This window comes from Corvus kubaryi, unplaced genomic scaffold (genome assembly GCF_017639235.1).
Source record: "Corvus kubaryi isolate FWS band 111438036 unplaced genomic scaffold, C.kubaryi_AGA036_p1.0 37352, whole genome shotgun sequence".
In the NCBI taxonomy this organism is placed as follows: Eukaryota; Metazoa; Chordata; class Aves; order Passeriformes; family Corvidae; genus Corvus; species Corvus kubaryi.
This window is the reverse complement of record NW_024581114.1, coordinates 2,652,264-2,662,563: the sequence shown is the minus strand read 5'-3', so window position 1 is coordinate 2,662,563 and position 10,300 is coordinate 2,652,264. Positions and strand designations below refer to the sequence as shown.

Genomic DNA, 10,300 nt, shown 5'->3' with positions numbered 1-10,300 from the left:
GGGTCAGGATGGAGCAGGAGAGGGTCTGGATGGAGCAGGAGAGGGTCTGGATGCGGCAGGAGAGGGTCTGGATGGAGCAGGAGAGGGTCTGGATGCAGCAGGAGAGGGTCTGGATGCAGCAGGAGAGGGTCAGGATGGAGCAGGAGAGGGTCTGGATGGAGCAAGGAAAGGATCTCTCAGTGCTGAGCAGCTCCTGGGTCCTGCTGTGGACTCAGAGCTCCAAGTGGGGCTGGACAAGGCAGGAATTGGGGCTGAGGGGCTGTGGGGGTCCCCAGGGGGGAGCAGGGTTGGAGGGGCAGGAGATGAGCGCTGAGCCTGTGCCATTGACCTCTCTTTTGTTTGTTTGTTGACAGGATTCACACCCACTGGGATTTAAACATCTCCTTCCGAGAGACCTCTTGCAGGTACCATTTTGGGGCACCTCTCTGTATGGTAGGCTGAGAGTTTCTGATTTGTTACTGGATGCTGGAGGATGGGAATGAATGTTGCTGTCAGTGCTGGGGGGTTTTCCTTCCTCCCTTTGTTCCTTCTTCTCCCCTTCCCACACACCCTCTCTTTTGTTTTTATTTTGGGGGAGTTGGGAGGTAAACAGTCCCTTTTACACTGGAAGAGAGAATTGATGAGACTTGTAAAGAAAGCCCAGTTTTGGTGTGTTCACTCTGGTCCTGAGAAGGTGGGAATTCATAAATTGAAGGTGGGAATTCATAAATTGAAGCTCTCCAGTTGCAAACATGAATATTCCCCTGTGGCCTCTGGGTCAGGTGATACCCTGGGCTTGGTGCATTATCTCCACGTGCTGCCAGCACTCACAAACTCTTCTAATCCTTTAAAAATCCAGCTGCAGAAACTTGTGCTAAAAACTGGGATTTGGAAAGGTCTCTTTCATCCTGGACTGCCAGATCGGGATGCAGCCCTTGAGCTGTAGAAAACAGCTCCTTTTCTAGAATGAGAACAATAAACCTGAGCAGCTGTGAAGCCTCTCAGGGAGGAGAAAGCAGAGACCAGGAGGAGGCAGATGAGGGCAGGGCAGTGCAGAGTGAGGGTCTGGGAGTGCTCCATCCATGCTGTGGAATTCGGGATCTGCTCCGTGGGATCTGCTGGCACAGAGCAGCCCAGTCAGAACCTGTTTGGTTCGAGATGGAAAAGGGAAAATGCTACTGCTGCTGGAGCAGAGGGCCATGTCCATGTCTTTCACTGAGCACTGGAGTGTCAATAAACCTTGGCCATGGCAATGGAGGTGGGAAATCCCTGTGGACTCACGCTCCAGCAGGGACCAGTGAGCGCAGAGGAATTCTCTGGTATTTCCCTAAGCACAGACTGTGGCTCTGAACCATCAACTGCCATGATTTGTGAATTCTCCAGCGTTAAGAGCACAAACCCCACCCCACAGTGGGTGGTGCAGCAGGCCCAGCTCAGCCAGCACCCATAAAACCAGGTTTTTGAAAGGCAGCCCTTAGAATAAAACCCCTGGTCTGCTGCTCAAAGCTTTTGGGATTCTCAAACACAAAAGGATGGATTCCTTCCAGGCAGACCCTTTCATGATAAATATCAGCCCAGAGCAGAGTTTTATGGCTGAGTTATAAACTCCTAAAAGGCAGAGGTTTGGGATGGAAGTGCTGACAGTGCCTTAATTAATGGCCCTGTGAGCAATGATTCTGCACAATGGCAGCTGGGGGTGCCAGCACCTTTGGAAATTAAAATCCCCGTCTTTAAAAGAATAATTCTGAACTTGCAATGCACAGAATAAAATAATGGTCTGATTTTTATGGCAAATGCATTTCCTGGGCTTCCTCAACTTGGCTGTTCCCTTCAGTTTAGCTCTGTCCTGGAAGGAACCTCAGTAATTCCCCTTGGGAACAGAAGTTTTGCTTTTCCTGATGAGTCCAGCTGTCAAAAGTTGCCCATCCAGCCCATTTAGAAGGAAAAAACCTGTTATGCTGTGTGGCAGAAGAAGGATTTTGTGATTATATGGCAGTACAGAAGGAGATTTTACATATTTGAGTGGCCCAGATTGCCACACAGCCCTGTAAAAGAGATCTCAAATCTACCATGGGCTGGCAAAAAGGTTGAGCTGACCTTTTTTATCAGTGCCCTGCACGGCTGAGCAGGGGAAGTTTCCTGGGTCATCCCCAGACTGTGGCAGGAGATCCCTGAGATGCCCCAGGGTGCACAGAGCCACCACGGAACCTGAAATCAGGCAGGGCTGGCAGCTGCCCCCTGAATTTCCCTCCCCCTTTGCCACCAGTTTGTCTTTGATCTTCCTTTCAAGTTGTCAGAGGCTACCTGGATCCATTGGATTCAGCCACCTCAGGATTGCTGGAGGCACTGCCCTGGATAAAAAGCCATTTAATTGGGGACAAATCATTGCCTAGACAAAGAACCAGAGACTGAGGATCAGGCAATTGTCCTGGAAGGGAGATTGGGATCTCTCTGTGCCTTGCCAGGTGCTTTGCTCCTTTCCCTTTTAAGCTTTGAAGTCGGTACAGGTTTGGGTTTATGTTTACAGCTCGTTTTTCCTCCAGAATTTCCTGTTTAAGGTTGAATTCTCTCGTATGGACTCACTGTGCCTGGAATAATCGGCTGAAATGTGGTCAGTGAGTGATGCTCTGCTTTTATTTCAAGCTAAGCCTGTCCAGTTTTGAAACACAAAGGTTCAGAGCTGGTCTCTGCCCCTCTCAGCACCCAGGCAGGATCACCCTGATGAGGGGAGGCATCTCATGGAGATAAACCGGGCAATAAAGAGGAGTTGTGGGCAGGAAAAGGATTTTCCTTCCCTTTGTTGCCACCTGATGTCTTGAGGGAGCTGCAGGGAGGGGAGTGAGCAGCAGATACGAGGCCAGGGTGTGTTGCTGCCTCGTCCTGGTGCAGCTCAGGGTGGGATAGCTCTGGGAATTCCAGGACACCCTCATTGCAGTGAAGCCGTCCCCATTTCCAGGGCTGTTTGCTGCTGCCCTGGTTAAAGAGGGGCTGGCAGGAAAGGGAAGTGGGTTTGATTTGGTTAAAGCTGTGCAAAGACAAAGAGCAGGGCAGAGAACTGAGGCACATCGGGACATTGAGCACAGGAGTGAGTTCTGCAGGACATCCCAGGCAGGATTTCTGCCCCCAGAGTCCTGCACTGCAGTAAAACACGGACAGAGAGGAGGCAGGAGGGTGGGGGAGAGTCCCTTCACTGCCAGAGGGACAAAAAGCCTCTGGAGGGGACACTCCAAGCTGCCTGGGCCTGCCAGGGAATGCTGTACCCAGGTATATCCCACGTGAAGGCTGCATAAGGAGAGGGAAGGAAAACAAAGGCAGCATTTGCCCAGAGCAAATAAAATGCATTTAACAGCCAGAGGTTAAACAGAGATTTCCAAGGTACTGAACCAGCATTCCCAGTTGGACACCACGGGGTTGGGATGTGGTTTAGACAGGAGACATTTGGCCAAGAGCTTGTGTGTCCCTGTGCACGTGGACACGTGTGGTTAAATCTGAATAAAACGCCCTTTTTGGGCCTTGATTTAAGCCAGGCACAAACTCCCCCTCAGCCAGAACAGGGTTTAAGCAGCAGTGCTCAAAGTGGAGTGTTGGATGTGCAGGCTGGGTGGGTCTGGTGCAGCTGCAGCCCTTAGGAAATGGGTTTAAGTGGGAATGGAACAGGGGAGGCAGGAGGAAAAAGAACACAAGTCAGGCTGAGGGGACTGAGGAGATGCAGAATACCTGGGAAATGAGATGGGAGAAGCAAACAAAAGGGGAAATCAGTGATTGAGCTCCTTCCTTTGGAAAGACACCCCGGGAGAGGAAAGGACAGCAGGGGAGGATTGAAAAGCAGCTGTTTGTGAAGGTGTCAAGGCTGCTCCTGAGTCAGCAGAGAGCTCTGCTGTGCCACACAGGTGACGTTCTCGAGTGCCACAGCACCCTGCTGCTCTGCCCTGCCCTTTCAGGATTGATGGGGGATGCCTTTGGGGCTGGCTATTTTTATTTTTTTTTTTCCTAGTAAGCTTTTGCTTTCTAATCTCTGAGAGCTGAAGCAGGGACTGAAAGGTCGGAGGAAGTTTTTAGCAGCTGGAGGCTGAATGTGACCCCTGAGCAGCCTCAGCCTTCAGCAGGTGCTGCTGCCAGAGCTGGGCTTTGTCAGAGGAGAGCCTTGGAGCTACAGCAGGGAACCCAGGCAGTGGCACAGGGACCAGAGTGTCCCCAGATGGGGACCTGCCCTCACCCTCTGGCAGTCCCCATTCCTCTCATGGTCCCAGCTGGAAGAGCTGATGTTGAGCTGAACGAGGTGGGTTTTGCCCATCAGATAAATAAATTCAGGGCGGAGGAGACTGGGGAGATCCCGACTGTGTGTGACCTGCAGAGCTGTTCCCAGAACTCCTGGGGACTCTGGGGGATGATTAAAGCTGGTTCTTGACTCTATGGAAAACTCTAAAAGTCTCCAGTGAGACACCATGGATGTGTCAGCCTGGTATGGGGAGGGCTTTTATTCAGCATCAGGCTGCCTTCAGCCCATCCAGAGCATTTCTGCTCTGGGTTTGGGGAATGGGCTGCTCAGGGAAGTACTTCAATCCTCATCCTGGGTTTGAAGGAATCAGGCACAGCAGAGGTACCTGAGTGGCTTCTCCCTTTCCTGGAGGGATAAGGCCAAACAAGGAGAAAATGTGGAGTGCTGAAAAGTGTTACTTAATCTGAATTAATTATGTCATCATCATTTCATTAGCAGCACTTTGTGCTCTTGCATCCATTCCCAGGAAGATTTGTTTGGCTGCAGGGGTGGGGTAGGGAGAGGAGACCATTTATGGACTAGCAGAGATTCGAATGGTAAAGGGGAATGGGCAGCTGATAACTTTCATTTAAAGCTCAAATTATATTCCAAATAAAGCTGAGAAAAGCTGTTAGATACCTACAAGAAAAGGGAGAAAGTTTATTAAGTGTAATTCTGGCCATGTTTATCCGCAGAGGAGAGGGGTCTCATGGACCTTGTGTAGGGTATCCTAAAGGATTTGGGATAAACTGAGCGTCTCAAGGCCTCTGTGTGTTGCTGAGACACAGACAGGCTTGGGTGCAGCCTTGGGAAGGATTCCTGATAGCTTTTAGTCCATACAGTCATCAAAGAAGGAATCACATCCACCTGCTTCTGGATCCCAAGCTTCAAGGGCGTGGTCCTGGAGCTGGAGGTTTTCTGAGCTCCCCCCTCACACCCTTCTGTGGGGTTGGAGTGATTTGGACGTGTCCTGAACACCTCGGTGATGTGAGGGACTCCTGTGGATCCTCCCTTCCCTCTGCTCGGGGTCTCCCCTGCTGCCCCAGCCCCAATCAAAGCTGCTCAGACGAGGATTTTAATATTTCATCAGCTCAAAGCGGGCGGCTTGATGAGTGGAGAAAATGAGGGGAATTTGGGGTATTTAAAGAGCCTCCATCAGGCCCAGCAGCTGTGTCAGCCACGCATTCCTTTTGCTGCCTGAGCAAAACATCTGTTTGTGTGTCCCTGACAAGTCCAAAACTTCAGGGATCTCTCTCCTCCCCATCTCTCCGGGTGGTGTAATTCCATCTTTTTTTTATTTATGAGCTTGCTGAGCTGAATGACAAAGCAGGCTTACAGTAAAAACATCTTCATACTTATTTCCACCTTATTTTGGAGTTGCCAGCCCTACTGATCATTTTTATGAACTGTCATAAGCATTAATGAAATTTTATGGGCATTTTGCTCGGGACATTGCAGGATGATTAATTTGTTTTTTCAGGCTCAGTCTGCAGGGAGATTTAGGGCTGTGCTGCCCACGGGTAGGGTTGGGATTTTCAGGCCTCTCTGCTCCCTCCAGTTGGGAAAACTTGTTTACCCTTCCCTCCTCTTTTCCTTCCCCTCATTTCCCTCTTTCTCTCCCTTTTTCCTGTGTCTGGTGGGTGACATCTCCTCAGGAGGTGGAGGTACCCGAGGGGCAGAGGCAGGATGCTGGTGAGTTGTTGTCTGTCAAACTCGTGTCTGAGAGGGACAGAGAGTGACCAAAAGGGTTTTTTACCAATGGTGAAGTTTCAAAAGTTACCCAAAAGGCTGAGCAATAAAAATAATACCAGAGGTGGCCACGGAGTGAGGGGCAGCTTTCCCTGAGCTTTGCCTGCTGGAAATCATGCTTCTGTCTAGAGAAATTCCCATGGGAGCAGCTCACTCCTGTGGCAGGGGGAATTTCCAGGAGCTCCAGCAGGTCCCAGGCTGGGTTCCTGGTGCCAGGGACAGTCTGAATCATCGCTGGGCACAACCCTCAGTCCCAGCTCGGCGTGTGCTCCAGGATTGTGCAGCAAACAGAGGAGCTGGGATGAGTTTGGGAAGCGTGGAGAGAGAGCAGCAGGAGCGCTGGGGGAGTTCCCTGCTGCAGCTCACGAAGTGAGGGTCAGAGGCTGCCCTGGAGCTCCTGGGTGGGGGCAGAGGGATGGGGAGAGGCTGGGGCAGGAGGCACAGCCCCGGTGCTGCTCAGAGCTGCACATCCCTGCTGCTGCTCAGAGCTGCACATCCCTGCTGCTGCACCCAGCCCTTCCCGGGGCGGCGAGCCCGGCCCTGGCAGAGGTGGCAGCGCTGCCAGGAGAGGTGACAGCGCTGGCCCGGGGTCACGCTGCTGCTGCGCAGCGGGGACAGCCCCTGCTGCTCCCCCCACACCTTCCCCGTCACCTGAGCCTGCAAATCCTTGACCCCAATCCTGCCGTGCCCAGCTTTAGGTCACGATCGGGGGATGCTGCAGGTTTGGAGCTCTGTGCAAGGTGATAAGCAGAGGGAGGAGGGGACGCTGGGGCTGAGCTGCGGCTTTCCCAGCTTTCCCTGATCCACATCCCTGCCTTTTCTGCTGACTCAGTCACCCTGGCTTTACTGCTGGGGGTCAGGGACACTGACCTTGCCTGGCTGCCCAGGGACCTCCGGCACTCAGCGGCCACGCCAGGGCACAGCCAGGCACGCTCAGGGGAAAGTTATTGCACAGAATTTCTTACCCGGGGTGACTCTGGGCTCTGCTGGGCTGGGGGGTGGTTAATCCTCCACTGGTTTGGTGCTCTGTGTGTGTGAGAGAGAGTCAGAGCTTGTGAAATGGGTTTTGTTCCCATTTTCTCAGGAAGCTTTGTGTTCTAGTAAGGAAGAAGCTGAGAGGATTCATCAGTTCCTGGGAATAAACATTATTTTATTCCCAGAACACTGGATTGGGCATGGTCAGGGTTGGGATGGAGGGGTCTCTGTGCCTGCTGAGCAGAGGCACAATTCACACTTTTTTTCCACTCTGAGCTGCCACCATTAGCTGGGAGCACCAGAGGCTGATTTTCTGACAGGTTCTGTGCAGGAGGTCAGAGCAGGGAGATAGAGCAGTCCCTTCTGGGGCTTAAAAATCAATGAGTCCGTGATTAAATGGCCCACAGAGGCTGGACACTGCAGGTTAAGGGAAAAGCTGTGATAGTGGTGGCATTTTATGTGGGAGCTGCAGCAGGAATTGCTCTTGCAGCTCTTCCAGGTGCTTGTACAACCCCCACATTTACCAACAGAGGTGTTTTTTCCCAGGGGCTGGACTGGAATGCTGATGTTTCTTTAGAAATCAGTTATTAGTTTTTCAGAAAATGCTAACTAGGAAATCTGAGCACCTCGGAGTGCCTGTGTTGCACCAGCCCCGCCGTCCCACGGTTGTGCTGTTACATAAGGTTGTTTCTCAGGGCTGTAATGATGCAACAGCGTTTATGGACCAATCTGGGCTCTGCCTTTAATGGCTTCCATAAAAAGCTCATTATTCTCTCTCCAGTCCCTGACTGATTTACATCTCCCATCCCTGGGCGTGTGCTCCACTTTGGGCAGCCCTGAGCCACCTCTCCTTGTGGCTGAATCCTGGCTCCTTCAGGCTGGAAAAGCCCTCCAAGGTCATGAAATCCAACCCTGCCCCAGCCCTGCCAAGGCCACAACTGCCCCATGTCCCCAAACCCTGAATCCCTGCAGGGCTGGGACTCCAGCACTGCCCTGGGCAGCCTGTTCAGGGCATTATTCCTTTGTTTTGGGTAGGAAATGTTTCCTAATACCCAGTCTAAACCTCCCTTGGTGCAACTTGAGGCCGTTTCCTCCAGCAGCCAGTGACTCTGGCTGGGACACTGCTCCTGACACAGAAATTTGGCCTTTTGTGCTGCTGAGATCAACAGAGGAGGGACAGTCCCTGGTGTTTCTGCAGCATCTGGTGATGGTTTCTCATCTCCTTGGAGCTTCTCTGTCATTCCTGGTTCACCAGCCTGGCCAGGCAGGGTGGGAGCAGAGGGTTTTGGGGGGGAAACCACTGCAGAGTGAATGATGTGAACCTGTCACCTGAGCCAGGGGTGCCACTGAAACACAGCCTGGAACCAGCCCTGGGTCCAGCCAGGCAGCTCTCCCTGCCCTGGCCTGATCACTGCCCTCGTGTCTTCTTCCCTGCAAGCCCTGACATTCCTCCTTTTGCATATTGGATTTTTTCTTTCTTTATTGGAGGGAGGGGCAGAGGGTCGGGACAGTTTTATGGCCGCTGTATTGATCAGTAAAATTTAATGTAATCCCTGCACTTACTGGGTGATCGTTAAGGGGATGGAGAGACGGTGAAATGTATTTTAAAAGAAATACTTTTCCATTTTATTTCCTCCCCGTTTTACTTCCTGAGTCTCTCTTCTCTTCCAATCTCCTCCTTTGCATCCCTTTGGAGATTTTTGACTGCGTTTCCCCAGCTTTCCTTTGATTTGGTTAAGTATTAGGAAAAGAGCTGCCCAGTCTGTGTGGTGCTGGACTCATTCCCCATTCCCTCATCTCTCTTGCTGCTTCTGGATCTGTGGAATTTTGTATCTGTTGGGAATAGGACTCCCTCTGGTTTTATCCCAGCTCTCTCTGGAGCTCGGTGGCTGCAGGACCAGGTGGGCTCTGGTGTCTGGTGCCCACTCCCTGTGCATCCCCAAGGAGCAGCAGCAGCCCTGAGCTGTGTCCCTGACATCCCAGGGAGGTCTGGAGCAGAAAAATGACAGCTTGAGCTCCAAACTGACACAAATATCCTAACACTGGAGCAGCTCCTGTGGGTGCTGCTGAGAGGAGCTGCAGCGTGGGTGGAACTCCTCTGCACAGGGACTGCACTTTTCCTGCCTGGTACCAGGCACTGAGAGGTTTCTGTGAGTGACCTTGTGGCTCTGAGCAGGGGCAGAGCAAACCCCGGCTGCCAGCAAGGGTGGGAGATGTCCAGGAGGCCCCTTCGGGCTCACCCCTGGCAGGGATGGGGCATTTGGAGTGAGGTTACTGCTCCGCTGCCTCCTCACTGCGGAGAGGGAGAGCTGCAGCAAACTGAAAGGCAGCCACTATTGAAAATTATTTAAATTTCGACCAGAAAGTCTCCCTCCCCCCTGCCTCCCCCTCTGCTCCTCGCAGTCACTCTGAGCAGCGCCGGGCAGAGCCACCAGGGCCCGCGGGCGCCGGGCTGCCTGCGCTCGCTGCAGAGCCCCGACACTGATTTATGTGTTGGTTAATTGTCTCCAGCCATTAGTCTGCTCATCCTTCTCCTCGTTAAAGATGCAGTTGCTGCTAATGTCTGTAAATGAAACACATTTAAAAGGCGTTGCTCCCAGTCTGGGTCTGGCTGAGCTGGGAGCTGCCACCTCTGCCGGGTCTGGGGGTGGTGTGTGACCCTTGGGGACATCTGTCAGCACCTCTGTGCCCACCCTGGCTCACGGGCCAGGAGCCAAAGGGGCCAAGGGCCTGGAGGCTGCCCCAGTTTGTCCCATCCCCCCCTGAAGTCACTGCATCCCAGAGTGCTGGCTCGGAACGGGCTGGGAGATGCTGCCAGCAGCTGTGAGGGACTGGGATGGAGAAGAGGGATTGAGTGAGGGTCCAGCACAGGGACAGGGCACAAGAGGCGACCAGAAGGAGCCCTGGAGCTGCTGGCTTCAGTTGTGGCCAGTCAGAGGCTCACGGTGCAGGTGCTGCTCCAGAAGAGAGGAGTGTTCCCAGAAATCAGGCCCAGGGATTGCTGCGTGCCTGGTGCCTCAGCCTGGCCAGGCAGGGGTGGGAGCCAGATCCCAGAAGAAGGGTCCTGGGAGGCTGTCAGGAACAGGGAGTCACTTCCCAGTTGGAAAGGAAATCTGGATGTGGCCCACCAGCCATGTGCCCCCTCTGGAATCCTGGGTGAGGTCAGGAGTCCTCCATCCATCCATCCATCCATCCATCCATCCATCCCTCCATCCATCCATCCATCCCTCCATCCATCCATCCCTCCCTCCATCCTTCCATCCCTCCCTCCCTCCCTCCTTCCATCTGTCCTTCCATCCCTCCCTCCCTCCATCCATCCATCCATCCATCCATCCATCC

At 53.0% G+C, this 10,300-nt stretch overlaps 1 protein-coding gene across 1 annotated transcript in view; it reads left to right on the top strand.

Moving 5' to 3' along the window:
• The window catches only part of SAMD11 (sterile alpha motif domain containing 11), a 28,487-nt gene that overhangs the window by 5,738 nt on the left and 12,449 nt on the right, over positions 1 to 10,300 (top strand). Inside the window, exon 3 of the mRNA XM_042031918.1 lies at positions 354 to 404. Coding sequence (XP_041887852.1) covers positions 354 to 404 — 51 coding nt within the window. The remainder of the gene's footprint in view (positions 1 to 353; positions 405 to 10,300) is intronic.